This window comes from Cryptomeria japonica, chromosome 4 (assembly GCF_030272615.1).
Source record: "Cryptomeria japonica chromosome 4, Sugi_1.0, whole genome shotgun sequence".
In the NCBI taxonomy this organism is placed as follows: Eukaryota; Viridiplantae; Streptophyta; class Pinopsida; order Cupressales; family Cupressaceae; genus Cryptomeria; species Cryptomeria japonica.
In genome coordinates this window covers 376446518-376472429 of record NC_081408.1, presented here as the reverse complement: position 1 = coordinate 376472429, position 25912 = coordinate 376446518, and the positions used below count along the sequence as shown (strand labels likewise).

The 25912-nt window shown below is 37.9% G+C and overlaps 1 protein-coding gene across 1 annotated transcript in view; it reads right to left on the bottom strand.

Moving 5' to 3' along the window:
* Positions 1 to 1099: 1099 nt before the first annotated feature.
* Positions 1100 to 25912, bottom strand: part of LOC131047467 (mitochondrial carnitine/acylcarnitine carrier-like protein) — a 61094-nt gene continuing 36281 nt past the window's right edge. Inside the window, exons 2-3 of the mRNA XM_057981374.2 lie at positions 2376 to 2859; positions 1100 to 1895 (exon numbers count right to left, since the gene is read on the bottom strand). Coding sequence (XP_057837357.2) covers positions 1417 to 1895; positions 2376 to 2838 — 942 coding nt within the window. The 5' untranslated portion in view covers positions 2839 to 2859 and the 3' untranslated portion in view covers positions 1100 to 1416. The remainder of the gene's footprint in view (positions 1896 to 2375; positions 2860 to 25912) is intronic.

The window sequence follows — 25912 nt, the reverse complement described above, 5'->3', positions numbered from 1 at the left end:
AAATCAACAAGGGTACATGCAAAAATACTTCCTTAAAATAAGAGTTCTGGGATCCATACAACCATAAAATTTTAAGGATGATAAAATAAAAATACAAAATTTTAATCAACATAAACTTACTAGGTTATTATGGTATGTTTCTTTGTTAGCTGATGTTCTGGACTTTGGTTACTATCCGGATGGCTATGTTATTGCTGTCGAACTGCTGTGACTTTTGCTGTTACTGGTTTGCTGTAATTTTGCTGCTATTTTTGGACGCCTTCGGACTGTGGATGTTATAGGGACAGCGCCTTTGTTATGCTCCTTTCAATATCAAAAACAAGTATACTCAATCTGCTCAACATCTGTGTTCAACAATGTGCTCAACAAAATAACTCAATCTGTTAGACATAAAATGAATTATATAAACTTACCACGGACGTATTCAAAATTTCAAATATACTTGAGAATTTCTATGAGTGGAATGTGATTGTTGCATTAAAAAAGTTTACTAATTAGTCAATTTGGTTTCCAACTATTAAAACCAATGCAAACTGAAAAGTCAGTGGATAAAATTAGTGTACATTATTCATTGCATGAAAGACTACCAAGTGAACCTTTTTTAAGAAACAGGGATTTAAGCCACAAAACGAATTTTGAGAAATGAAACTGTGCCTCAACATAGGTGCTTCAACTTAAACTTATCCTTATTCTTCATTCTTCTTTGCACTCTAGCCAACAAATCTTGAACACAGGAGACTGGGTCTTAACTCGGTTATTTTACCTGAATATTTCCTTACCATTTAATCTCATTTGTCTAATGCAGTAGAACTGCTGCTAACTAGAGCATCAATCAAAACAAATGTTTCTACTTCTTCGCAAGTAGTATGGTGTAAATGTAGAATTGCTTTGATTGGTATGTACTCAATTCACACATGTAATATGCACAAACACTAAATACTACAGGTCAACCTTCTTTAAAGTTAATAATTAATACCATTCAAACAAACAGCATAGCTACTGTATACAATTATATTGGTGGGGTACCATATGTGATAGATTGATCTCATACCTGTTGTGTTTTCCTTTCAATTGCTCATAGCAAATTACTGGATCAATGGGACACGAACTTGCTTGTATAGATGATAAGGTAACTAATGCAAAACAACAACAATGTAAGTCTATATGTTATTATGTAGTCTTGAATGCTGAAATAAAACAACAGTATTGGGGCTGGAAGACAGAGATAAGATCCTATTAAAAACTTATCAAAGACCATGAAAATAAGCTGATTTCAGCAAACGGGATGATTGATAAAGTGAATCGTGAAGTTGTCTAATTGAATGCTGCTTTCAAATGGAGAAGACACTCATTTCCCAGATCATTTCGTTGGTGTCAAATTTGTGTAATACCGCAGAATTCCAGTTAAATATTTTATCATCCCAAACTTGACCTGGTAACCTCATAAGCAAGGAAACATGCTGCATTGGCAGGAATGCTTCTAGCCATGGCAGGTCCTAAGCCTTTGTACAAACCTTTAATCCCTTCAGAAGCAACAATTTTCCGGAATGCATCAATTGAACCAGAGTACTTTGGCTGGCGGAAATCATCAATCTGGATAACACTCTTCACAACATCAGTTGGATATATAATCAGCCAGCAAGCAGCACCAGCAAGCCCACCTGAAGTAAGAAGAGCACTTCGGCCCAATTCAGAAGTATCACGTCCTCCTGCCAAATACTGCTTTAGACCCTCGTAGACACCAAACATAACTGCATTTCCAGGCACTTCTCGTGCTAAAGTAGGGATGAGACCCTTATATAGTCCTATAATCCCTCCCTCAGACTTTAAAACATGTTTGGCTACATTCATTGGTCCATTGTACTTGATGGATGCTGCTACTACTGTGGAAGCACCTGTTTAGAGGGAATCTTGAAGAACTTGATAAATGTTATATGTTAATATTTCAGAAAAAAAAAAGATTTACTAATAAAAATTTATGGAGTACATCAGCAAGGCTCAAAACTAAAAGATGTAAAGATGCATTGTACTGAACTGTTGAGGTTTGCTCTATGCAACGTGAAGTTTATTCTAATGTGTTTGAAGTAGATATCAACCTTTCCACGCACTATGCATATTTATTTCCCGTTGTATAGTGTAGAACTCAACAGCTCACTACAATGCTTAAGCCCTGCTGATGTATTCCATAATTTATTATCAGGAATGGCATAAGTTTAATCCAATCAAAGCATAATGCATCTACGCTAGTCCATATGATATATAAATGTTGATTCTACATATTTAGGCCAAATGGAGTCAATTGAACTTAAGCTAACTTCAAGTTGGCAGACTTTAAAATGTACAAAGAAATTAGCCAATTGACAAAAGTTCCTGACCTGTTGTTGTCCCGGCAGTGGCAACTGCAACAGCTTCTCCAGTGGCAAGAGCACTTTGAGCTTGCAATCTACACTTCACTAGTTCAGTTGGGCAAGCTAGCATTGACACAGCAACACCAGCCCCTGCTCCACAAATTACCTGCTGCCCCACAGAAAGGGGGATCCCAGGACCCGTTCTGACTAAGTTTTCCATCTGACCTCTTGCAGTAAAGAGAACTGCATTTAGTGCTGCCACTGTGGCTAATGGGGCTCCCATTCCTTTGTACAGGCCTTGAGGACCTTCTGCTGTGACTGTCTGCCTGACAGCATCCATTGCACCAGCATAGCGTGGGGGTTGGCCATGACGAGGCATTGACTGGCTCTGCAGCTTCACCTTGATTGTGTCAAATGGATGCCCACATATCAATTGTGCAGCTCCTCCAACAGTGCCAGAAAGCAGATCCTTGCTTGCATCATTTGCCATTATTCCTTTCAAAGCCAGTATCTATATGTACCACAAAGCTCAAATAAGATAAAACAAATTTAGAAAACAAAGAATGGGCGCCCTAAATAAATAACAGAACATTTTCCCAGGACTATTGATGGAGAGCTTGCCTGTTTAGGTTCCCCAGTCAATAAAAAACCATAAAAACAATATTATTACGAGATGGCTATAATAATCGCCATAAACCTTCCTATAAGTCTTACAGTTCTTTCCTATTGAACTTAACATACATTGCTTGGGTCTGTTCTTTCTTTTTCAGTACAAAGGAATTTCACTTAGTAGTAGGGCTGTAGTGTAATGCCCCCTTATGTTATTGTTTTGGAAATTAGGGAACAACTGACTTGCAAATCAATTGCTAGACACTTTTTTATATAAAAATTTCAATTGCAAGAGAGTTATTTCCAAAATAAACTTTAATAACACTTAGAATAATGATAATTGCTGCTATTTAAGAATGATAGATTATGATATCACTTATAGTATGATGATATATAAGATAAAGTATCACTGCTATCTCTGATACAGCAGTTTGATTTATGCAAAGATGACTTCTGATCTATATATCTGATCTGCACTTCTGATAGACAATATGAATTGTGCAATTAATGTAGTTGATAGCTGTTTCTGATATGGCACTGAGAAATATGCTTCAATCTGCTTCTATCACTTATAGAAATGTTACTGCTATTTCTGATTTGTCTATACAAGTATGCAAGTATATTCAATATCGCATATAGCGATGTTATTGCTGTTTCTGATCTTGTTCCTTAGATGTATGCAATCATCTTCAATATCACTTATAATGACAATATTGATGTGCCTGATCTGAACCTTAGAAATATGCAATGGTGGTGCTCTTCCTGATTTCTTTCCTTAATCGTATACAACCCAATTTGCCAAAGGCCAATGCTTACTTGAGCGATCCAATAAGGATGTATAAGAGGATAAGAAGTAATCGATGATGTCTTGATTGAATGGATTTGATATCTATTACATATCTTGCAATATCGAAAGGGTTGCATCTCATGAATGTTTAAGAGACATGTCACTTCCTAATCGCATCTCTCCATAACATAGGCAGATTGGTTTGTTATTGTAGCATTGTAAATTGTACACCCTTAATCAGGTTGTCCAATTTCACGCTTAAGTTAGCACCCGCCTTAGTGTGTTTCATTTCATTTTGCATTTTCAAGGTTCCTTTATGCATTTAATATTTAATTAATTAAATCTAAGGTCCTCTCTCATCAATTCACACATTATAAAATTGGGCCCTTAACCCTAGGTCAGCCCCTTTTTATTTTATTTCTATTAATCCTAATAAAGTCCTATTTCTCATCTTTAAAGTGCATTTTCGCACATCTAAACACCTTGGATTGACGCACTGAGCTGGATTTGACTTTGTAATCACAATATTTTGCTTCCCTAGAAATTTGAAAAAAAGTTGGCCGGACCGTAGCGACCACCACCACGGTCCCGACTTTTTCTCCCCGAATTTTGGGAGCTTAATTTGGCGGTATTATAATGTTCAAGTCCCGCTTTGTGCAAAATTTTATCAATTCTAGGTCAGCCTATGATCAAAATTAAAGTTAGGGTTTCATATATATAAGCTTTCCTTTCTTTATTTGAAGGATTCAAAATCAAGCAATTGAAGGAGCCTCTTATGAAGTGAAAGTGCAAGTTTTATGTGAAGTCTTCAATCAACAAATTCATCATCAATCAAGTCTTCATCAACCTTTTTCAGCAATCATGGAAGCTTAGAAGATATTGAAGAATAATAACGAGATCGCCGGTTGTTGATTGGCTTGTACCTCTCCCTTAGGGTTTGGTATGATTTAATGTTATTTTCATATCTCTATTTGAGTTTGCAGATCTACATATAATTCATTTTGAGATTTATATTATTGCTTTAAATCCATATTGCATTTGTGATTTGAAGCATTTACATTATGGGTTTTTACTCCAAACAAAGGGTAGAACTCTAGTTTGCATTTTAGCTCATAGGAATCTTACAAACACATGAGATTCTAGGGCACACACACTTTTCAATACTTTATTGGTTATTTGTGGAGGTGGAAATCACCAAAACAAGGGGTTTGACTAACGCAAAACCCTATATAACTGCATACACACCATTTGTCAAATTACAGGTGCAATTATAGGTTTCCGTCAGAGCTGCAACTTTCCAAGAAGTCTCAGTCAACAGGCACAGATCCAAATCCAAAATCAGGGCCTAGACCCCTAAGACCAGAGCGTTGGTGCAGGAGCACCCAATAGGCCTTCATGCCTTAATGAGGCCATGATGCAATATCCTAAGGATTTTGAGTCCATTTTATGTAATAAGGTCAATCATGACCATTCTTGATGTAATAAGTGTCTTTGAGGTCATTAAATAGGGTTTTGAATCATAATAAGGTCATATTGACAAGATTGTCAAAAGTTGTCATTATGTTGAAAATGTGTGTCAATGAGTCATGTAAGGTATTTTATGATGTATTTGGACCTATTTGAATCACTATGGAGTCATGGAAGTCATAGATTAGGTCTATGTTCAATTTGGAGCAAAATTGTCAAAGTTGACAAAGCAACTTTTTGCATTATGAGGGTAATTAGGAGTGAGTTTGTTAAAAACAAGTTGAAAGGGTGGTTGTAACCGTTTTGAAAGCTTGGAGGACATTATAAAGGTCTTTCCTCGTTCAATGTAAGGTTGGTTGCCATGTATTGAGGAAGAATATCAATAAAAGTTGAGATTTCCTGCACTTTCTTGTGTGTTTCAGACGTGACAGTCTGATATCAATTGTTTTTCTTATTGAAAACTTATTTATTTGCATTGGGAAGCATTTGAGGATGATAGAGGGGTGAATCCCCAGTAGTCTGATCTTTGTTTAGTTTCTTTCCATCAAGTTTTGTGATAGATCTAACAAATTTTGTAAAACACTGTCAAAACCCTACTAGGGTAAACAGTGAGAATATAAAATGTATTACTCCTCCATTCCAAGTTGATCAAAGGCCAGATCTTGGTGGAATGGAGAGCACTTGTATATATTTTGTTTTTGTTTTACTTGCAGGGATCCATGTTCACTTTTGCACGTGCAAAATGATGACAAATTGCTGATTGACAGTACCACAGTCTGAAAATACAGTGTTTTCATTAGTTTTGAGTGGTGTAAATGCAACAAAGGTGTTTGAATGGTGTTGTAAATGAAGAAAGGGATGTGTGAGGGACCCCTTGGCATGATCCAAGTGTTGAGTGACCAAGGAAGCCAATCTACTCATGAGGATTTATGACTGTCCCAGAAATTGCTTTGTGACTGTTACAGTTGACAGTGTTATGGACTTTCCCTTGTTCGCTAGATTGAGTGAGTATGGTTGAGAGTTGGTGTGTGTGAGGTCAAGTGAAGGTATTGGAGAGTGTGTGGGGTTCCTTTGATGTGGAACAAGTGTTAACAAGATTGAGAAACACCATAAATGAATAAACTTATTGACTGTCCCAAAGTAGCAGTGATTGTCCTTGTTGACAGTGTACAAGAACCTAGTGTTTGCATGGATGAGTGTTGGTTGGTTTTTGGTAGTTGGAGTTTGGAGAGAGTTTTGGGGCACACTATTGAGTACTTAGAAGCCTTTGAAGACATTGAGTTGAAGGGAGAAAGCCTTAAGTTGTTGACTGTCCCTAAAGGTACTTGACTGCCATTAAAACAGTGAAACAAATCTAGGAGTTGTGTGACCTTTTGGGAGGTTGTGTGGGTAGAGAGAGCCAAGGTTGAACATGTGGAGAGGCCTTGTAGGAATGACAAGGGAGTATGAGTGTGTTTGTGAGGAACCTTACATTTTGGGAGTTGGCATTAGTGGAGAAAAGGAAGTCCTAATTGGGGTAGTTTTGGTTGAGTGACTAGTAAGGAGTTTGTGGGTGTTTGAGCGTTGTGAAGCATGGATGTGGGTTCAAGATGGTTGAATATGTATGGAGGAATGTGTGTGAGTGGTTGGATAAGGGTTTGAGGAGATTGGATGTGTTTGGGCTATTGTAGCCTTGTGAGTGGATTAGGAGCCTAGTGAGGAATTTGTTAAGTTATAGAAGGATTAGACCTATTGAATAGGTAAGTTGGGAGAAAGAAATCTCCCTAATGTGATTTTGGTGTGGATGCTCTGCATCAAGCGCCCAACGCCCTGGTCCTCCATAGTTGGTTGCAGAAGTTGGCAGTTCAGATCTGGAGCCTTTCAATTTACAGATCTCCAGTTTGCAAGTCAGTGTAGTCACTGGGACCAGAGCGCCCAACACCCTGGTCTTGCCAATTCAAGCTCAATTTTCAGTATCAGGTGCACATCAAAATTCCCTTTTCAGCTTTGTACTCTGTATCTCAATTTCAGTTTTGTATTTGTCTGTTATTTATTGTTATCTTAGTTGTTCTCATACTTCCACTAGCTTAGTTTGTGTGCATCCTACATTTGACTCATTCCCTTTCATATCAGCGAATGAATAGAAACCCTAAAAGTATTCCTCGATTCTCTTTCATAAGAGTTAGTCAAAGTGAATCACTTCTTTAGGCTCTTTCATATTCCAATGTATGGATGAAAGTGGAACTAGGTCCTAAACTACCCGATCCCATTTTTCACCATCACAGTTATGTATATCGCATCTCTTCACGCTTAATGATTATTTGTTACCTTTGTCTCATCGATGTCATTAGATTGCACATGTTCATCGTAATTGCTGCTTAGCCTTAGTTGTTGTCTCTTGATCGCTGCCATCCATAATCATTCAAATCGCCTATGTTTAGTCGCTGTCTTATTAATGGTTGTGACCAATCATTTGATTAGTTAACTTCTTCCTTAAAGCGATGATAGTGATGATCAATCTTCTTCTTCTTCTATTAGTTTGCTAATAATCGATAGGCAATGAAGGGTAATCGATATGCTTTGCTGACTGTTAATACATCGACACCAAGTTTACTTGATCGATGCTTATTATCTAATTAGTTTGCCAATTGATCTTCTGTGATGATGATATCCTTCGACTTTGCTGATGGTAAATGATTCTCGATCAAGCTCTTTCTGCTATCTTCTCATCACAGTGATATTACTGATGGATGCTATGATATCTTCATCATCTTCTTTGGTCTGATAGAGATATCAAAGAAGACTTGCCCTTATGATCGATGCTATGAGTCTTTATGTGATGTTATATCTTCAGCATACTTCCTTTATGTTAACATGACGATTGTTGCAATGTTGGTATCGGTCTGATTGCTCTTCATGTGTGATGGATGCATTATGATTAGGTACTAGACTACTTTCTTGTCTTCACTACATCTTATCTTCTATGCTTCAAATGAGTCCTTGATAGGAAAATCGTGAAGTCTTATGAATAAGACGATTTTCCATAATATCTTTCATGTTATAAATATACAACTACCTACTTGAACTTTGTACAATTTGTTATTTCCTAACTACTAGCTAATTGAAAGTGTTTTCAAGGCTGCCACCCTTGATCACATAAGTGTTTTATTGCTTCTTATTATAAGGTTAAAGATGGGGACATCACATGTAGCTTTAGCCTGTAAGGGTAGCCATTCATAAGGGGCACTAAGCCCTTAAAATTAGCCAGTCTCTTAGCTGGCCATTGAGGGCCAATGGAGTTCCAAAGTACTAAATTTGAATTAGAGGCATACATCTAAGATCTGTAATGTCAGTGGGGAGAAGCATTATTCGAAGCATGCTGCCTAGGGTAATGGAAATTTGTGAATCTAGTTCAGCTATGGGGGGCAAGCAGGACAAGGAAAGTTGTATGTGGAGAGTTCCAAGCTCAGTCTTCCCAGCAATACTGATTTCATTTTGGTTAGTAGTATTATTGGAAAAGTATGATGTGCCTTGCATAATGACATTGGAATGTTTTTGTTAGGAAGGCATGTTGTGCACCTTGTATAATCACATTAAATGTTCTTGTAAGTTGTGGTCTTGGGATGCCACACTTGATCATTAGGTAGTTTCTCCTAGTGTAATGTTGTACAAGACATTGGAATTGCAAACATAATTAGGGGTCATGAAAGGATAAACAAAGAGACAAAGCATTGGAAGGAGAAATGACATATGAGACAAGGAGAACCATAAGGGATGCATTGGATTGTGGAGACTCTTGGTGGATGTCTATAATGTCCCCAAACTTGGACCTTGCATCGCTAGTACTTCTTCAATTTTGTGAAGTCTCTAAGAGAGACAAAATTGCAAAATGAATCGAAAGGTCATTAAAGGAAATAGGCAGAGAATTGAATGATCTATTACAATCATATCTTTATCATCCAAACTTAAATTTGTAAACTAACAAACTATCATACCAAGCTGATCGATAAGAATGATTAAGTCATTGTTAGAGGTTAAGTGTATGATGGGAGGTCATCATGCTTAATACGATTATATGAGTCAACAGTCAAGAAGGATCATCATAAGCGGTGATCATGTAAACAAACAACTCAGCAAAGTGTATGCTGATAATTGCCATGTAAGACTTGGTCAAGAAATCATTGACACTTCAATAACAAAGCACCATGACTTGGAGAATAAAAATGGTGATTATAGGGTAGAAGACTATCGTGTAAATCACAATTCATAAACACAGTAATATTGAAGAGCGACTATGTTTCTGAAGAAGACGACGATTAGATTAACACATGCAATTGAATAAAAGAGCAAATAATCATTAATTATGAATAGCAGCGACCAGAGCAACTAGCAAATAATGGTGGAGAGGAGCGATTAAAGCATTAATCATTGTTTATGAAAAGAGGTTATTAAGGAAGGTAAACATCTCATCACATCCAAAGGATGTAACCTTTCAGGTTTGCAAGATACATAATGAAGATTGATCTCATTCTCTCAAACATCATTGGACATCTTTATTTCTTATTCACCCTTTGTGGATTTTCTCACCTTGAGCAAGCAGCCTTTGGCTTTTGGATGCACATTTACCAGTGAAACATATCAGACACAGCGCCTATAAGTCACAAGATAAAACAGGCAAGCATCCATATGTGAAGATCATATAGAATCACTACATCATCATATATATCAGGCAAGCGATCGAAGGTCTTATTAGACCAGTACAATATACCATTGCATACATTAACAGTCTTGATCAGAAACAGCAAACCAAGCAACATAGTTTACACTGTCATATCAGAGATAGCAGAGTAAACTCCCCCCTTGCAGATCAGAGATCATCGTTGCACAATTATCATCAACTTTATCAGAGACAGCAGAGATACTCTATCCATACTTAACATTGATTACATTGCACTAATCATAGTGTTGGTGTCTGTTTTATCATCTACCAAACATTAGAATAAAGTACCCAAAGATAATTTATCCTCTCTTGAAAAATCACCACGTATGCTAAGATTGCTAGAAGATCACATGGCAATTCCAAGGTTTCTTTAGTCAGGTCTTGACATGTGGATAAGCTCAATGGGCGTTGTGATTTGCTGGTAATACACAAAGGGACTTATGCTTGAACGAGTTGTAAACAACTTTGGGACTTAGATAGATTTGTCGATTAAAGCTCTCTCTCTTTCTTTCTTTTTTGGGATTTTCGGGGTTTAAGACTTTCAAAAAGACAAAAGGGATATAAGGGTCGAGGATTCTACTCTAATCCTATGAATTCCAGAGATGGTATTGATTCGGTGAACTCAATAAACCACACTTTGTTCCGCCTCACTTAAGACAACTTACACAAAGTGGTTGCAATCTTCAAGGGATGTGCTTATGATCGGAAGTTTAAGCACATGCACAAAATGGAAAGCTCAGACTAACTTTGCACGGTGAATGAAAATCATCCATTCACCAAAAGTATGAGTGGAGATACACCATAAATCAATACTTATCAGATCTTTCATTCAATGTAACAACATGAAATAAATTCTAAGCTAATGTGTTGAAGAAATTGAAAACCTTGTTGTATCACTCAAACAATAGGGATTGCAAAGCCTTAAGAGAAAGCACACATGTAATACATTATTTGAAAAATGACCTTCATGCAACAATATTTCAAAACCCTCACACTCTCCAAATGAGAGGAGGCAACCATATATAGTAGTCTAGAAATTATGAACGGCCGAGATCGAACAATGATCAAGGGTTCAAATTGAAAGATAAAACCCTAATTAGAGTTTCCTAAAACTAACTACCCCTCTACCAATGAGAAAATTACATTTGGGGACACTTGTCCTTCTTGCTAAATATGAACCAATAATAAAAATAGAAGGTTGTTGCATTGTGAAATGTGTCGTCTAGAAGCTTTTGTGGATAAGTGATGCAGAGGGTTTGGTGTTAATGAGCAAGTTCTTTGGTTTCTTTTGAGGGTTAACACTTGGTACCATCCAATGGTCCAATCTCTCCAACCATTCAAAGGTTCTTAAGCCTGTCCTTGATCCTTCCCAAGGATCAATCTACTCAGGACAACTTAGTTTCTCTAGGAGACTCCTACTCCTATGTACTCAACCCCTAAACCAAGACACCTCACAACCCCAAGCCCTTTGCCAACAGGACCTTTTGCTCAAATGGTGGAATTTATCATATGTGAGTGTTTGTACATGTTTTATATGGTATTTGCATTGACCTTGACCCCTTTGATAGGTATTTACAAGTCCTTTGTGCCTTTTGTCCTTAGGGACCTAGGAAATAGGGCTACAAGCAATTAGCCCTCCGTTTCAGCTTTTCCCACTTTATCTATCAAACTATCTGAACAAGCCCTTGAACAAATTTGATATTCAAGTACCCTTTTGGGCATTCTGAAAGATTTCAAACTTCTGCATCTGGGTTTTGAGTGCAATTTTTCAAACCCTATTGGGCCTATTTTGGTCTAATTAGTCGATATAGAGTTTTTAGGTCTCAAAACCTTCACCAGTCGGATGGAAATGAAGTCAAGGCTCTTGGAGAGGGTCTGCACATGTCTAGGGGTCCCCTCTAAGCAAGTTTTGACCACCGGTGTGTCCACTGTCTCAAGGATTCATTCAATCCTTCACTACACAGACTTGCCACATGGAAGATGTCAAGTCTAGGGCATCACTCCAACAGTACCAAGGCGAGACCTTCTGCTCCCCAAACCAAGTAAATCATCTAGTGTACATGGTGATCCAACATTCCCCAGGGTTTCAGACCTTTCCCATTGAGGAATGTTGAATGGTGACTCCTTTTGCATCCAAACCCTGGTTTTGGGGGTTTTACCAGGCAGCGAGAAAGAAAAATCAACTACTCCTCAACCACAAAACTTCAAGACCTCAAACCTACTTCAAATGAAAGGTGATTCACTGCTACAACCGATTCAAGACATCAGCCCTTCCAAAAGTCCGTACAAATCTGTACCAAAGCCAAGAACTCAAGAAAAAGCAGTAAAAATGACACTTTCAGATTGGTAGGAAGCATAAATTTCATTCAAAGTCTCAAGCTAACCTTTGGGAATTGTTCCTCAGGGTTAAATAAGGCTAAGGAAGCCTTCCAACCACTTCCCAACATACAAAATGTAACCAACTAGCCGTTGGGCAACCACAACTCAAAAAATTGCAAAATTGCCTATGACAACATAGCAACTTTTGACAAATTATGACATCACACACTTGCCTTCATTTTGAAGGTTACAAATTCGACACACAACATCTCTAGGACCCCTAGACAACAAAAACATAAATAAAATGCCCATACAAGGCTTGTGACCAAGCATACAACTTTGGAGCCTTAGGGCTTATTACATAGCATTGGTAGCATTGGACCTACCATATCCATCTAGGACCTACACAAGAAACCTTCAAGACAACACATCATGTTGCTTGCAAACACATGTTCTATCACACCTTTGAGTCACCTTTGAGTGCCCCTGCACCAATAAGTCAGGTTCATTGAACTTGGACATGCTGACTTGGAACAATCCGATTGGTTGGAAGATGACAAGGCGCCACCTTAGCGTGTTGGATGTCTTCCTTGAATTCTCCAATTTGTGTGAAGAAATTGTCTAAGTATGGAAATTCGATTCTTCTTGTCACCATCTGATTTTGATTGGGAGCTTGTCTTTAATTCTTCAGGAAATGAAATCCTTCAAGATGTCTAAAATTTATTTAATTTTTCATCAAGTCCGAGGGCTTTTCTTTCTTGATACCTTGAGATTCTTTCAAGTGTCTTAAATTTGGAGAAGAATTCCTTTATGCTTTCGCCATAATGGAGGAAATTTGTAATAGTTTTCCCATACTTAGCCAAATTTTGGCTATCTCTATGCTTGGAGGAACCTTGCTCGTGAACTTGTCTTCAATTCTGAATTTGGCTTGAATTTCCATTTGTGTTCTCTGCGATGATCCCACCTTTAGCTGCCATTTGTGATCTGCAAAACCAAAATAAAATTAAGCCAGAATCGTTTTTGACAGATTGTAAGCACTTAGAATTTGGAAATACTCAGGGAACTTGATCTGATTTGAGAATTTGGAATTGAAATTGGTCCTCAAGAAACCTGAAAATGGAAAACTCAGTCCCCAAAATCTGCGAATTAAAGTTGAAATCATATTCAAATTCTGGAAAATATGTGAAAATCAGACCAAAATTTCCCAAAAATCTTGAAAAGTGGATTGAAAACCCCACAATCATGCCTCGGCTTCTTGATAATTTCCGAATTGTTCCTGAAGTCTCCTGAAATCTTTTAAAAACTCTCAAAACTTGTTGAAAACTCTTGAGACCTGCCAAGAAAAAACTCTTAAAATTCTCCTAAAGTTCGAACTTTCATCATGAATGAAACGAATGAATGACCATTTGTATAAACCTTCAAGTAGTTCGATTTTTTGCAATTAGAAACACAGCTGGTCATTCCAATCTTGAACTAGTTTTGTTTCTATTTTTCTTCCATTCATCGAACCTAGACATGTCTTGTTTTAGTCTCTTAAGAAAGTTTCTATTTTCATTTCAGTTGAACTCAGTCACTTGGGAAAGTTCTGATTTTGTTTCGAGTTTGAGTTTAGTTCCTTGAGAAAGTTTCTATTTTTTCAGTTTGAGTTCATGAATTGAACTCCATCTTTCTTTCTTCTTCCAAATTTTGAAACTTTCTAAAACTTTCTTCTTTCCCTTAAGCTCGAATTTTGAAACTTTCTTTCTTGAATTCTTTGTTCGAACTTAAATACTTGATAGCTGGGTGGACTTTGTGAAGTTTAGGCACCATGTATCATGCTAGGGCGGACTTCATCATGTTTGTGCACTCAACTCTTGATAGGGCGGACTTTGTGAAGGTTATGCACTTCATACCTTGATCAAGGGCAGACTTCCTTGATTTTTTAACTTCATACCATGTTATTCTCATTCAGTTGGGCGGACTTCATGAAGTTTGTTTCTATTTGCACTTGAGGCAGGGTGGACTTCAAAACCTTTCCTAACAGCTCCAAGGCGGACTTTATTGAAATCAGGAACCATAGACTTGCAGGTTGGGCAGACTTTACTAACTTTGTGCACCATTTACCACCTCCAAGGCGGACTTGACTGATTGCCTAACTTTATACCCTCTCTCTAGGGCAGACTTCCTTGATTTCTTAACTCTTTTCCATAGGGCGGACTTGGTGAGAATTGTGCTCTATCTCCATAGGCGGGGTTCATCCAATTCATGCATCTCACTTAAACCAAGGGCAGACTTTGCTGTTCTTAGGCACCAAGTGTATGCTGATATAGGGCAGACTTTATTAACTTCATGCCACATTGCTTGTTTGCTAGACGGACTTTCCTTGGGTTGTGCACCATTCTTCATGTTTCAAGAGGACTTTATCAGCTTGTAGGGGAAGGGCGGAAACTTAAGAACCTTTGCCTATTATCATTCCTTACTTCAAGTCGGACTTCATTAGCATGCTTCCCATTGTGTTGACTAGTCCTAGGCTTCAGCTCATGCACTTGGATTTGTAGGAGGGCGGACTTGGTGTGACTTGTTCACCATTCACTTGCACTTCTCCCACATGCTGCTTCCTTCACCCTTAGGCGAACTTCACTATCATCATGACCCACTGCTTCATTTTCAAGGCGGACTTGACTAAAATCAAGAACCACGGGATCGAAACCTAAAATCTTCATAACTTGTGCAATTCTAGCCGGATTTGCTTGAAATTTGAAATTCGTACATCTTTCATCCTTTGAATTCCTCAGGATCCCTAAAATTTAGGAGATTGGCTTTTTTGATCAAAACTTGAATTTTGGAAGATTTGACGATTGTTTTCAATGCATCTCAGTGTGAATAGTGCAAACCCTAGATCCACTTTCTAAAAATAGAAAAAGCAAGGTTCCCTCAAAAATAGGAAAAACTTTCTAAAAATAGCCATTTCGGGATCGTGCTCAAAATGCCAAAAATGAAACTTCCTAGAAAATAGGAAAAAGCAAAAAGCAAAATTTTCTAAAAATAGAAAATTGTCCAAATTACCTCAAATCAATTGCGATCTTTGTCCCTTGGGCTTTCTAGACACAATGACTACTTCTAGACTCTGTTCTAACCATGGCTTGCACACACTGACAAACTTGACAATACTAATGCCGGAAGGTCACAAGGCTCTAACAAAAACCCTAGAAAGCAAGAAAAAGGGAGGGTCCCCATTCTCAATGGGGCGATGTGTGAAAAAGGTCACAACACACAGCAAATCGGATATAAGATAATCTTTGCATGCATCTAAGTGTTATATCAGAGATAGCAGTGATAATCTATCATATTGATTAGTATAATATTTTATATCATCATATTATAAGTGGTATTATTGTTGCATTTAGTGGTATCAATTATCATTCTATTAAACATTGGTTATCAAGATTCATAAGGAATTTGGGTTTGGATATAAAAGAAGTCTCTTGCAATTGATTTTCAAGTTAATTGTTCCCTTATTCCTGAGTATTAACATAAGGGGACATTACAATGTCAAGAGTCACATATGGGTGTTTAGATTCACTTGTGAAACATGAATATTCATATGTGCAGCATGAGGTGTGAGGGATCATGTGTAGCAAATGAGGAGATATGTGTGGAATATGAAAGGTGATTGCCAATGGTTTTGTACCCATTGTTTAATGAAACCATTTGGTGATTTATTGTGAGCTTTGTGCCCATAAATACAAGCTCGTGACAATTTAAAAACAAACAAGAAGGTTGCAGGTTACATATTGTTGTGACAAGATCTAGTGAAGGCACAAAAATGGATGTATTGTTACATGGTGTTGTAATCATTTTCCAAATGTTGTTGGAATAATTTTAATGGGTGCAACTCATAGAGTTCACAGAGAAGAAATTCTCTAAGTGCATGTTGCATTCAGAACATGCTCTCTAAAGGTGCATGCTATCAAACTTAATAAAGGATGAAAATGGGATGAATTGATGAAGATCTCTTTTAGCACAAGTCAAATCTCTCGTATATTGTAATCTTGTTCTTTGTAGAGTGATGTTATGTTTCTTATTACGTTTGTCTATTTTGTTTTGTCGTTATGTTGTGCTAAATTTTGCTCGAGTCCCTTCTTGTTTAGCCTTTATTTACCCATTTGTTGATAACCAATTTGAGATATCTAATCTCGGTGATCCTTTACCAAACTCAACACAGTTGGGTTGACAACCTAGTTGCTTTTGGATGTTTTGCAAAATTCTCTAAGGGAAGGAAGTTATGGCTTTGCAGGTTTTTTCCTTCCAACCAACTCAAGTGCAATTTAGATGATTTTTCTTGCAAGGTGCAATCTAGTTAGGTTAAGTGCCAGTTCAATTACCAATCCCCACAAAAGGAAGAAAAAATAGAAAAAATTGTTAAGTAATGTTTTTGTGAGAATTCGACATTTTACTAAACTCCCCCTCTTAAGTGTAAATGTTCGGTTCAATTATCCTTTTTCTACATATCTGGTTGGAGCGACTTTATCCCCCTTTAATGTTTTACGAGTTCGAACTAGCCAAGTTCACATGGTCTTTCCCACAAATGATCGGTTCACTTGCCTTTTCCCACATCCGGTCATGCATTAAGCCAATTTAATAGCTTGTGGAGATCCAACCTCCATCTAAATTGGATCCATTAACCTTGCATTTCATCCAATTGAAAAGTTCCACAACTCGCACCTCCATGGCATCATGCCTTCGTCATCATTTCATTATCATCCCTTCGAAGACTTTCTTTGGCCAGCTGAATTGAACCTTTTTCAAAGCCTCATTTCAAACCTATTTAGTTGGATTTTATTGCAAACTAGGTCCATCACTTCCACCCGCATCTCATCCATTTGTTGACGTCACTATGTCATTTGCTAGTGTCATCCAACCTTTCTAACGCCATTATGATGACACCTCATTTGCAGCACCCCAATCCATTGATGACATCATGCTAACATCATCCTTATTGACATCATTTTGTCCTTTTGTTGATGTCATCTTCGGAACTTCTCATCTAAATTGAACATCAAAACATGTGAAGTTGGTTAGTTCAGTCCTAATGGTTTTTTTCCACAGTTTCACTTGAAAGTTTGATCTCTACAAGCCTGGTTCATTACTATGTAAGTGCATTTCAGTAGGAGGACAAGGTTTCAATGGAACTCAATAAGTTCTCGATGCTAGGCTAGACAAAAGAGACAAATAAGGATGGTGACAAAGGAAAATGTAAAGGTAAAAGGAAAGGAAGATTCAAGTGAACTAGACAAAGGCTTGATATGAATATATCCACTTGGAGGTCCATTTCCCGCATGTCCTGATGGAGTTTGATTTCCTACAAAAGGTCATAATGAATGGATGGCTCATCTTGCAACACTGTTAATGTGCAACCACCTTTGTAACTACCCCAATGTCTATCCAAGAAGGCTTCATATTGGCCTTTAATGCATTTTTGTGCCGATCCAAGGGAAATAACAATGTCCATACCTCATTTATTATTTGTGAAACCACTTTTTTGTCAGACAACACCTCCAAGACATGATTTCTACAAATTTTGTGGATGATTTCACTCGATATTACACTCAAACCTGTTGACGTGTTTTTTATGACAGCGTCGAACACAAAATAAAGTTACCAACAGTCACCTTATCCTCTCTTGATCAAAATTAGTCCGTATGCTAAGATTGCATAAAGTTCAAATGGCTAATTCCAAGGTTCCTCCAGTGCCTGGACGTGACTCAGTCGTTTGATGGGTTTGTTGTTAACCCAAGGGACCTTACGTGTGTTCAATTGAAGAAGATGATAAACTCATGCAAGCTCGAGAATTTCTATATGGATGATTCACAATGAAAGCCCTAGTTTTGGATTTTTTTTGGTTTTTCGAAATATGTTGAAAGTAAATGAGAGTAGGGTAGAGAGAACTATGCTAAAACTAATCTAATCCTAAGAACAGGAGACGGGATCACTCGTGCAAAATCAAACCACGCTTCGCTTCGCCAGCGGAGCACAACTATGCGAAGGCGGTGCAATCTTCAAAGGGTGTGTAGAGGTTTTTCAGATCACCAATATGGACCATCGGATCGAACAATCTTCACTGATGATTGAAGTTAAGCGTACACACATAACAAAAGGCTCAGGCTAACTTTGCACAGTATACAACAATCCGCTACACACCAAAAGTATGAGCTCAGATTCTGCAACAAGTACTCCTATCAAATCCGATTCTCCTAACAACATGTAAGCAAATCTAATCTAATTGAAGAGAGCAAGACCATGCAGATTGCTAAAATAGAACAAGAATACACCATCAAAATCGAACAATGTATTAAGTTGGCTACTTCAACAATCCTGATGCAACAATCTCAAATAATAATCTCTCCTCCCTACAAATGAGGGGGGTCGCCCCTTTATATAGTCTTCTGGCATTGGCTACATGCAAACCCTAATTAGGGTTTTCCCTAAAAGATTCTCCACTCAAGATGCAACAAGGTGGGAATCAGCAATAAATACCCCATAAAGCCCATATACAATTAATTACAATCCTACCAAAAATGGCACCCATAAAGCATTAATTAACCATTACATTCAAAAAGTGCCCACTATGCAATGAATGTACCCTCATGCAAAAATCACCCATGATGCCATAAATGCACCATCACCTCCTGAATGTGACGACTGCATGTAGAAGGAATCTGCCATAATGCCATAAATGTGACGGCTGCATGCAAAGAGATGCTTCATTAATTCAACGTCCATTGACTCGGCTACCACTTGGCGAGAAAAACCCCGGAGAGAGAAAACTTCAAGAGGGAGAATCTCCGACTCTGGAAGTATTTTCTTGAAGTTTTTGAACTTGCCTTGCTCTGGAAAAGATTTTCAATGATTTTTCAACATCTCCTATTTTTTAGGAACTTTCCTAAAATAGGGCCCGGGTCTGGGAGAGAGATAATTCTCTCATGATTCCAAATCTGCAAGAATTTTTGGATTCTGATAAGATTTGGTGTCCAAAAATGGAAATTTCAAAATTTTTCCTGAGGGGATTTCTGCTTTTCCATTCCTCCTTGACCCTTGGATTTTCATGCCTTAGACAAATTTCCAATTTTCAGGCTTAAGCATGGAATTCATTATGTCTTGGAATTTGATCATTTTCCATGCCTCCAAGCACCCCTCAATTCGGCGTTGTCCATTAGTCTAGGGCGCTATTTCCATGTGCAGAGGAATTCACACTTTGTTTGGAATCTTCCATCACTTCCTTGTTTTGGCGCCTTCACCATGCATTGGGCGGAATTTCACTAAAGGCAAGGAATTTCGTTGAATATTGAATCCTCCATGACCCATCCATTTTGGTGCCCTGTTGAGTGTTTGGGCGGAATTTCACTGTGGAGGAGGAATTTCATCAAATGTTGAATCCTCCATGACCCCTCCATTTTGGTGCCCTGCTGAGTGTTTGGGCGGAATTTCACTGTGGAGGAGGAATTTCATCTTTTCATGCTTCTCCTTGATACCTTGACTTGGGCCCCTGCCTTTGAACTTGGGCAATGATTCTGCATTGGTAAGGAATTTTGTGATTTTGAAGCTTTCCATGACCATCAAGTTTTGGCACCCTGGTACCTTCCTTGGGCGCAATTCTCCCTAAGGCGAGGAATTCTTAACTTCAACATTTTTCCATGCATCATCCACTTTGGCACCCTTCCATGTCTTAGGGCGGAATTTTGCTAGGATGAAGGAATTTCATCACATTGAAGGTTTTCCAAGATAACACCTCTTCGGCACCTTCATCATGGCTTGGGTGCTAATCTCCTTTAGGCATGGAATTCTAAACTTTCTCCATTCTCCTTGAGCACTCCACTTTGGCGCCCTCCCTTGGAGTAGGACGAAATTTTCACTAAGTGGTGGAATCCACAATTTTCCATGCTTTCCATGTTAACTTCACTTTGGCGCCCTTGGTGAAGTATGGGCGCTAAAACCACCTAGGCAAGGATTTTCACAATCTCCACGTTCTCCATGGACTCCTTTGTTTGGCGCCCTTGGCCAAACTTGGGCATTGAATTGACTTGGGGAAGGATTTTCATGATTTTTCCTCATTCTCTTCATCAGGATATATATGAAATATAACATTTAAGTATAAGTGCTTTAAGTTATATTTCATATATATTGTCAGGATGTTTGAGAGTGGTTTTAGGTCCCTAGGACTCATAATGCAAATTCTGGATCTTGGAAGATCTTTCAAATTTTCAGAATTAGTCAAATTTCAAGCCATTTTCGGATCAGGATGACATTGGTGGATTGATGTGAATTTCCAGACTTGGATGATTTTGCATGCTTTCCTCTTCTGGAATAGGAGTTCCAAACTTAACTATTTTGTTTTATCCAACTTGTTTGCCTTCCGACTCTTCCGGATTTAGAAATGATCTTCAGGAGCGTTCAGTCTTCAGCGTCTTCAGGGATGTTCAGTTTTCAGTGTTTTCTTGTAAAGAACCTGCCAAAAATAGATTTTCCCAAATAGTAAGTGTTTCAAAATGTCAAGGTTTGGGCAAAATAAGTCAGAAAAGCACTTACTAAAAATAGAAACTTACTCAAAATAGAAATTACTAAAAATAGTAAGTTTGATTTTTGGCAAAATTAGACCAATCCGAGGGGCAGTGAAACTTACTCAAAATAGACTTACTAAAAATAGTAAGTGCTCAAAATTCGCTCAAATTTTACTGGGAGGTTCCTTGAAGGGTCCCGATTCCAGTTCTAAGTTTAGTTTTTCCAAAACCCTAAAAGAAACCCCTAAAATCTAGGACTAAAGGAAGAAACCCTAAAATTAAGAAAATGAGTCCTAGACTTCATCAAATTCACCCAAACGAAAAGCAGACTTGACCAATATGAACCCCAAACACTCGCAAACTTAGAGAGAGACTGACGAGAGTGCTGCGAAAAGACCCAAAAAACCAAAACAAAAGACCGAGAGGGCCTAAAAAGTAGGGGGTCCCCATCTGGAATGGGGCGAGGTGTGAAAACGTCACAACAAAACCCATGAATTGTCAGTTCTCGAGTATTGTGGAGGTCAAAATGAATGTTATTTTATGCCTCTTGGTGATCAAATTGGACTTGCAAAGGACATGTTCTTGCACAACGTTGGGTGAGGTTGTGGCTTGGTCTTCAACCGACACCATGGTCTTCTAGCAACTAATACACCTTGTTGTGGGTATATCTACATTTGTTGCCATTTTGAAAAGAGATGAGAGGATAACATTTTTCACAAAAGGAGAGGCAATTGCAGAACCGACAGAGATGTGATATTCACAGGAAGCCCTAGGGTTTCAATTTTCAGATTTGGGTATTATAATGATCTAGGTTTATCCCATTGGTAGAGGCAACCTAAGTTGAGTGTCTCCTTGTGTGCGAAATATATTTTTGGACATATGTTGTTTAGTTGGTCAGCTAGAAGTCTGTAAAATCCTTGCAAAGCGTTTGTATCTTTTCAACATAGTAAAAGAAATGTTTGGTTCTGCTCAAGGGTTACTAAGTAGACTTGCTTAATATTCTACAACCATTTATTATTTTTTCTGAATGTATTGTAGAGCCCAGCTTGCCTATGTATTCTGAAAGGCGTGGTCTTTTGTAGTATCTTAACCTATGTTACCCCGAGTTTCCAGGACAAGGACGACAGGGGACAATGGGACGAGTTTCCGGGACGGCAATTTGTTTTGCCAATTTTGGGGACAGTGGGAAGACGGAAAAGGGGACAGCTATATAAAATATATGGAAAATTTAAAATATATAGGGAAATCTTAAATGTTAATATGAAAAATAGATAAAGCATGTATATATACGTTATATTCATATGAAAACATGGATAAAGCAGGTATATGTACATTATAGAACCTTAACATATCACATTTGTGTTCAGAATTAATTGTCAATACTCAATATGCATTCAGAATTCAGAATTCATTGTCAATACTCAGTATGCATTCATAATTAAAAATTCATTGTCAATATGCCAACACTTGCTTGCATGCAATTCATTGTTTCTTTCTGGTTGGAGGATATTTTGATAGTCTTCCATTACTATTATGACCTACAACCGCTTCTTTATGTCCTACAAAGTTTTGGGTGTTTGTGAAATTCATTACCAAGCTGTTATTCATATTTCTGAGTGCTTTTAGCTATGATTCAGACCTCTTTACCTTTCATATCAGTAAAAAGTCCAATATTGCAGACCTACAACCACTTTTTTACGCACTACCGAGTTCTAAGTGTTTGTGAAATTTATTACCAGGCTGCTACTCATTATTTCTAAGTGCTTTTGGAAGTGATTCAGACATGTTTACCCATCATATTAGTGAAAATTCAGTTTTACACAGCTATAATAAAATTAAAAAATGTTTTGTTTGAGCATTTGAGTCTTTTTTATTTATTTTTAAATGTGCTGGGAAAAGGGAGACAGTTAGGGGATGTCACACACATCCCCAACCATATTGGGGACGGGGGGACGTCCCCTTTGAGAATCACTGCCGTCCACAGGTTTCTGGGACGTTTCTCACAGATTTTGCAATTTTGGGGACGGCGGGGGGACGTCCCCTTGTTGTCCCCAAGTCCCCGGGGGACGAGGGATTTTAGCCCAGGGACGCATCCCCGAGTAACGTAGATCTTAACTAAGAACACCTAGGTTTTTTCTATTACATGTTTAATTGAATTCAAGGACTCTATTGCCCAAATGGATAAAGGCACCAATCTTTGACTTGCTTTTGTTGCAGATTTTGTCATTGATGTCAAATGTTGATGATCAAGGTTGTATGAATGCTTGTCTAGTTACTGATTATTTATTAGATTTTCACCATTTGTTCAGTTGTCTACTTGGTTGAGCTGCTTGAGCTCCTTGCTTGTCTTTTTGAGCTACTTGCCTGTCTGGTTAAGCTCCTTGGGTATCTATTTGAGCTTCTTGGTTGTCAACTTGAGCTTGATGACTGTATGTTTAAGTTGCCTACTTGTTTTCTTCACATGCTTGCTGATTTATTTTGCCAAGTCATCACTGAAGCATATTAGTGTGGGTATATCGAATGGTAACGGACATTCAAAGCTGAAGCCGTGCACCACATACAAGGGAGTCTTTATTTAGCATGTGCCTTTGATGTTTTTGAAATTATAAAAGGGACTCACGTTTTTTTGGTAACGGCTGGAGATAGACTATTAGCAAGTAGAATCAAATAAAATTTATTCGTGGCAGCTACCTTAATATCCATTTGACGAAATTGAAGGAGACTTCAATGCTTGGTATATGCTGTGAGAGTTTTTTGGGTCTGCAATTGTTATTAGATGCAGAGCATTGTTTTTGCCTAAGATTTGAGGCATTAAAATCTTCATTTCAAAGATATTGTGGGTTGAATTTTATTTTTGGTTTGTTCGCGTTGAACGGTTTTGAGAAGCTATCGACGTGTGTTGAACATACTCTTTGTGGTACACGTTATGCTCTTTGAATACGGGTTCAAGATGATTACAAGTGCGCAACATATCAAAGAGATTTGATGGTAGAGAAATGAGGTTACAGTGGCATGCAAAAGATTGTGGTCCGTGAAATAATTATAGTAGAAAATCGTGGGTTTGAGTTGTGACTGTGGTGTGTTTCAGAACTGATGTGAAAAGCATTTTTTTAATCTAAGGCTATGATAGTGTGTTTTTGAGAGACTTTGGAGTGATGTGCAGTTTCTTTTTATCTATTGGCTGTGTGATTTCTATGAAAAAGATTGTAAGAGCAGCATATATGAGTGTGTCGGCATGGATCATATCAAGCATGGTGATTGAGACATACAGATTTGAATTAAAAACATAGCAGTTGTCTCCTGTTTTGTTAGAGTATTTTAGAGTCTTTGCAAAGTGACCAAGTCAAGCATGGGCTTTGAATAAAATAGAGCATGCTGAGTCAATGCTAAAGGAGACTGTAAATGATGTGGTTGTTAGTTGTGCATGTTGTGTTAGAAAGAAGGCAAGAGCAGATATGCAGAGATAAGAAGATCACAAAAGTCCAGTTATATAGAACAAAAATTTTGGGAGACTTTGAAGCTGCGTTTGAGTGTGAAAAAGTGTGTGATAGTGCAGGAAGTCATAGGAGTGAACATTGGAGTATATTGCTTGATCTGGTGATTCAAGTGATAATATTGTAAAGGAACTAGCCAAAATAGATTCAGATTTCAGTATTTCTGAGTTGGTGCTCAACCTGAGGTTGGTGCCTCAGTTGTTCAGAGTTGGTGCTCTTTGTGTAATTCGGGTTGGTGCCCATTTTGTTAATGAAAGATATTGCATGCTGCGGTTTTTTACCCAAAAGGGTTTTCCATGAGAAATCTTGTGTTTGCGTCTTGGTGGTTACTCTCTTTAAGTTATATGTGGTTTCATGCATCTGAAAGTTTCCTCGCCCCGCCACCCACCCCCTCTTAGTATTTCCTGTGTGCTCTTTAGCTTTCTCTCCCATCATGCTCAGCACACTTAAAATGCATCAATCTCAATACCTTTTCAGTTTTCTTTGTGTGTTTGTTCAATTGATGTCTAAATGTATATAGAGGCATGAGACATCATAAAATAAATTCTCAGACACTTCTATTACATGTAATAATCTGCCCTCTTTGCCATAAATTCCTTGTCTAACTGGCTGTTGGTATTTCATCAAAAGCAATCACTATAGTGTCTGATTTTTCCCCCTTTCTATTTTATATCTGTGGTTCACCTGGTACCTGGTGCGTTTTTGTTTATATTTTTGTAGACATTCTTTCATTATAAAATACATGCATTGTTGAAATTACATATTCTAACAATTTAGGCAATGGCTACACAACTATCAAGGAATTTATTAAACTTCAAGTATTTTATCCACCATATAATAATATTGCAGGTTTCAAACATTCAACTACAACAGAAAATATACCGTATTCCAATTACACAATTATTATCAAAGAACTTGTAACCATGCTGCTTAAGATCACTACTTAGTCGCTGCTTTAACTCCAGCACATCGCCAAGAACAGACCACGGCTAACATTCTCCCACGACCCTTCCAAAAGCAAGTCACGTCCCTGGCAACTGGACGGCTAAACTTCTAGAATACTTATCGGCACCCTTTTTGATTGATTCAACCTCACAATACGTGGCAGGGGTATCATGCAGCTGAGACACTGAGTGCGACCTTTGAGCTGGAACCCGACTTAACTTCAACGGCCTAGAAGCTAATCCAATGGATATCAAGCTGCTGATTAACAAAAGAAAACGTTCTTTCAACCCCCTTCCCCTACAATAACACATTAATAACTGGACTTCTCAAACTGTCAATCCATTAAACTCTATGTTCTCTCTATCTGATCGACCTCCAGCCATACTGAAAAACAACACCCTTACTCTTACAAATTCCAATTTTTGTTTTGTAGATTTCCCAGATTTGATCTTCCACAAATGTGGGAAATGTTGTCGATGAGGGTGTACATCCCCAAAAGCCAAGAAATTTTCCAGATTCCTCTAGAAATCCAAATTCCAAGAAAATCACCAATTCCCAAATGATATAATCTGCATGTAATGCTTCCATTTATAACTCCAATTGGGCTCATTTCCCAAGACACTGCAAATGTGGGATAAATGAATTATATAATAAAAATTATTATCCCCTTATGTCTCCACAAGGAAAGGGTACTTTTAATTTAAATT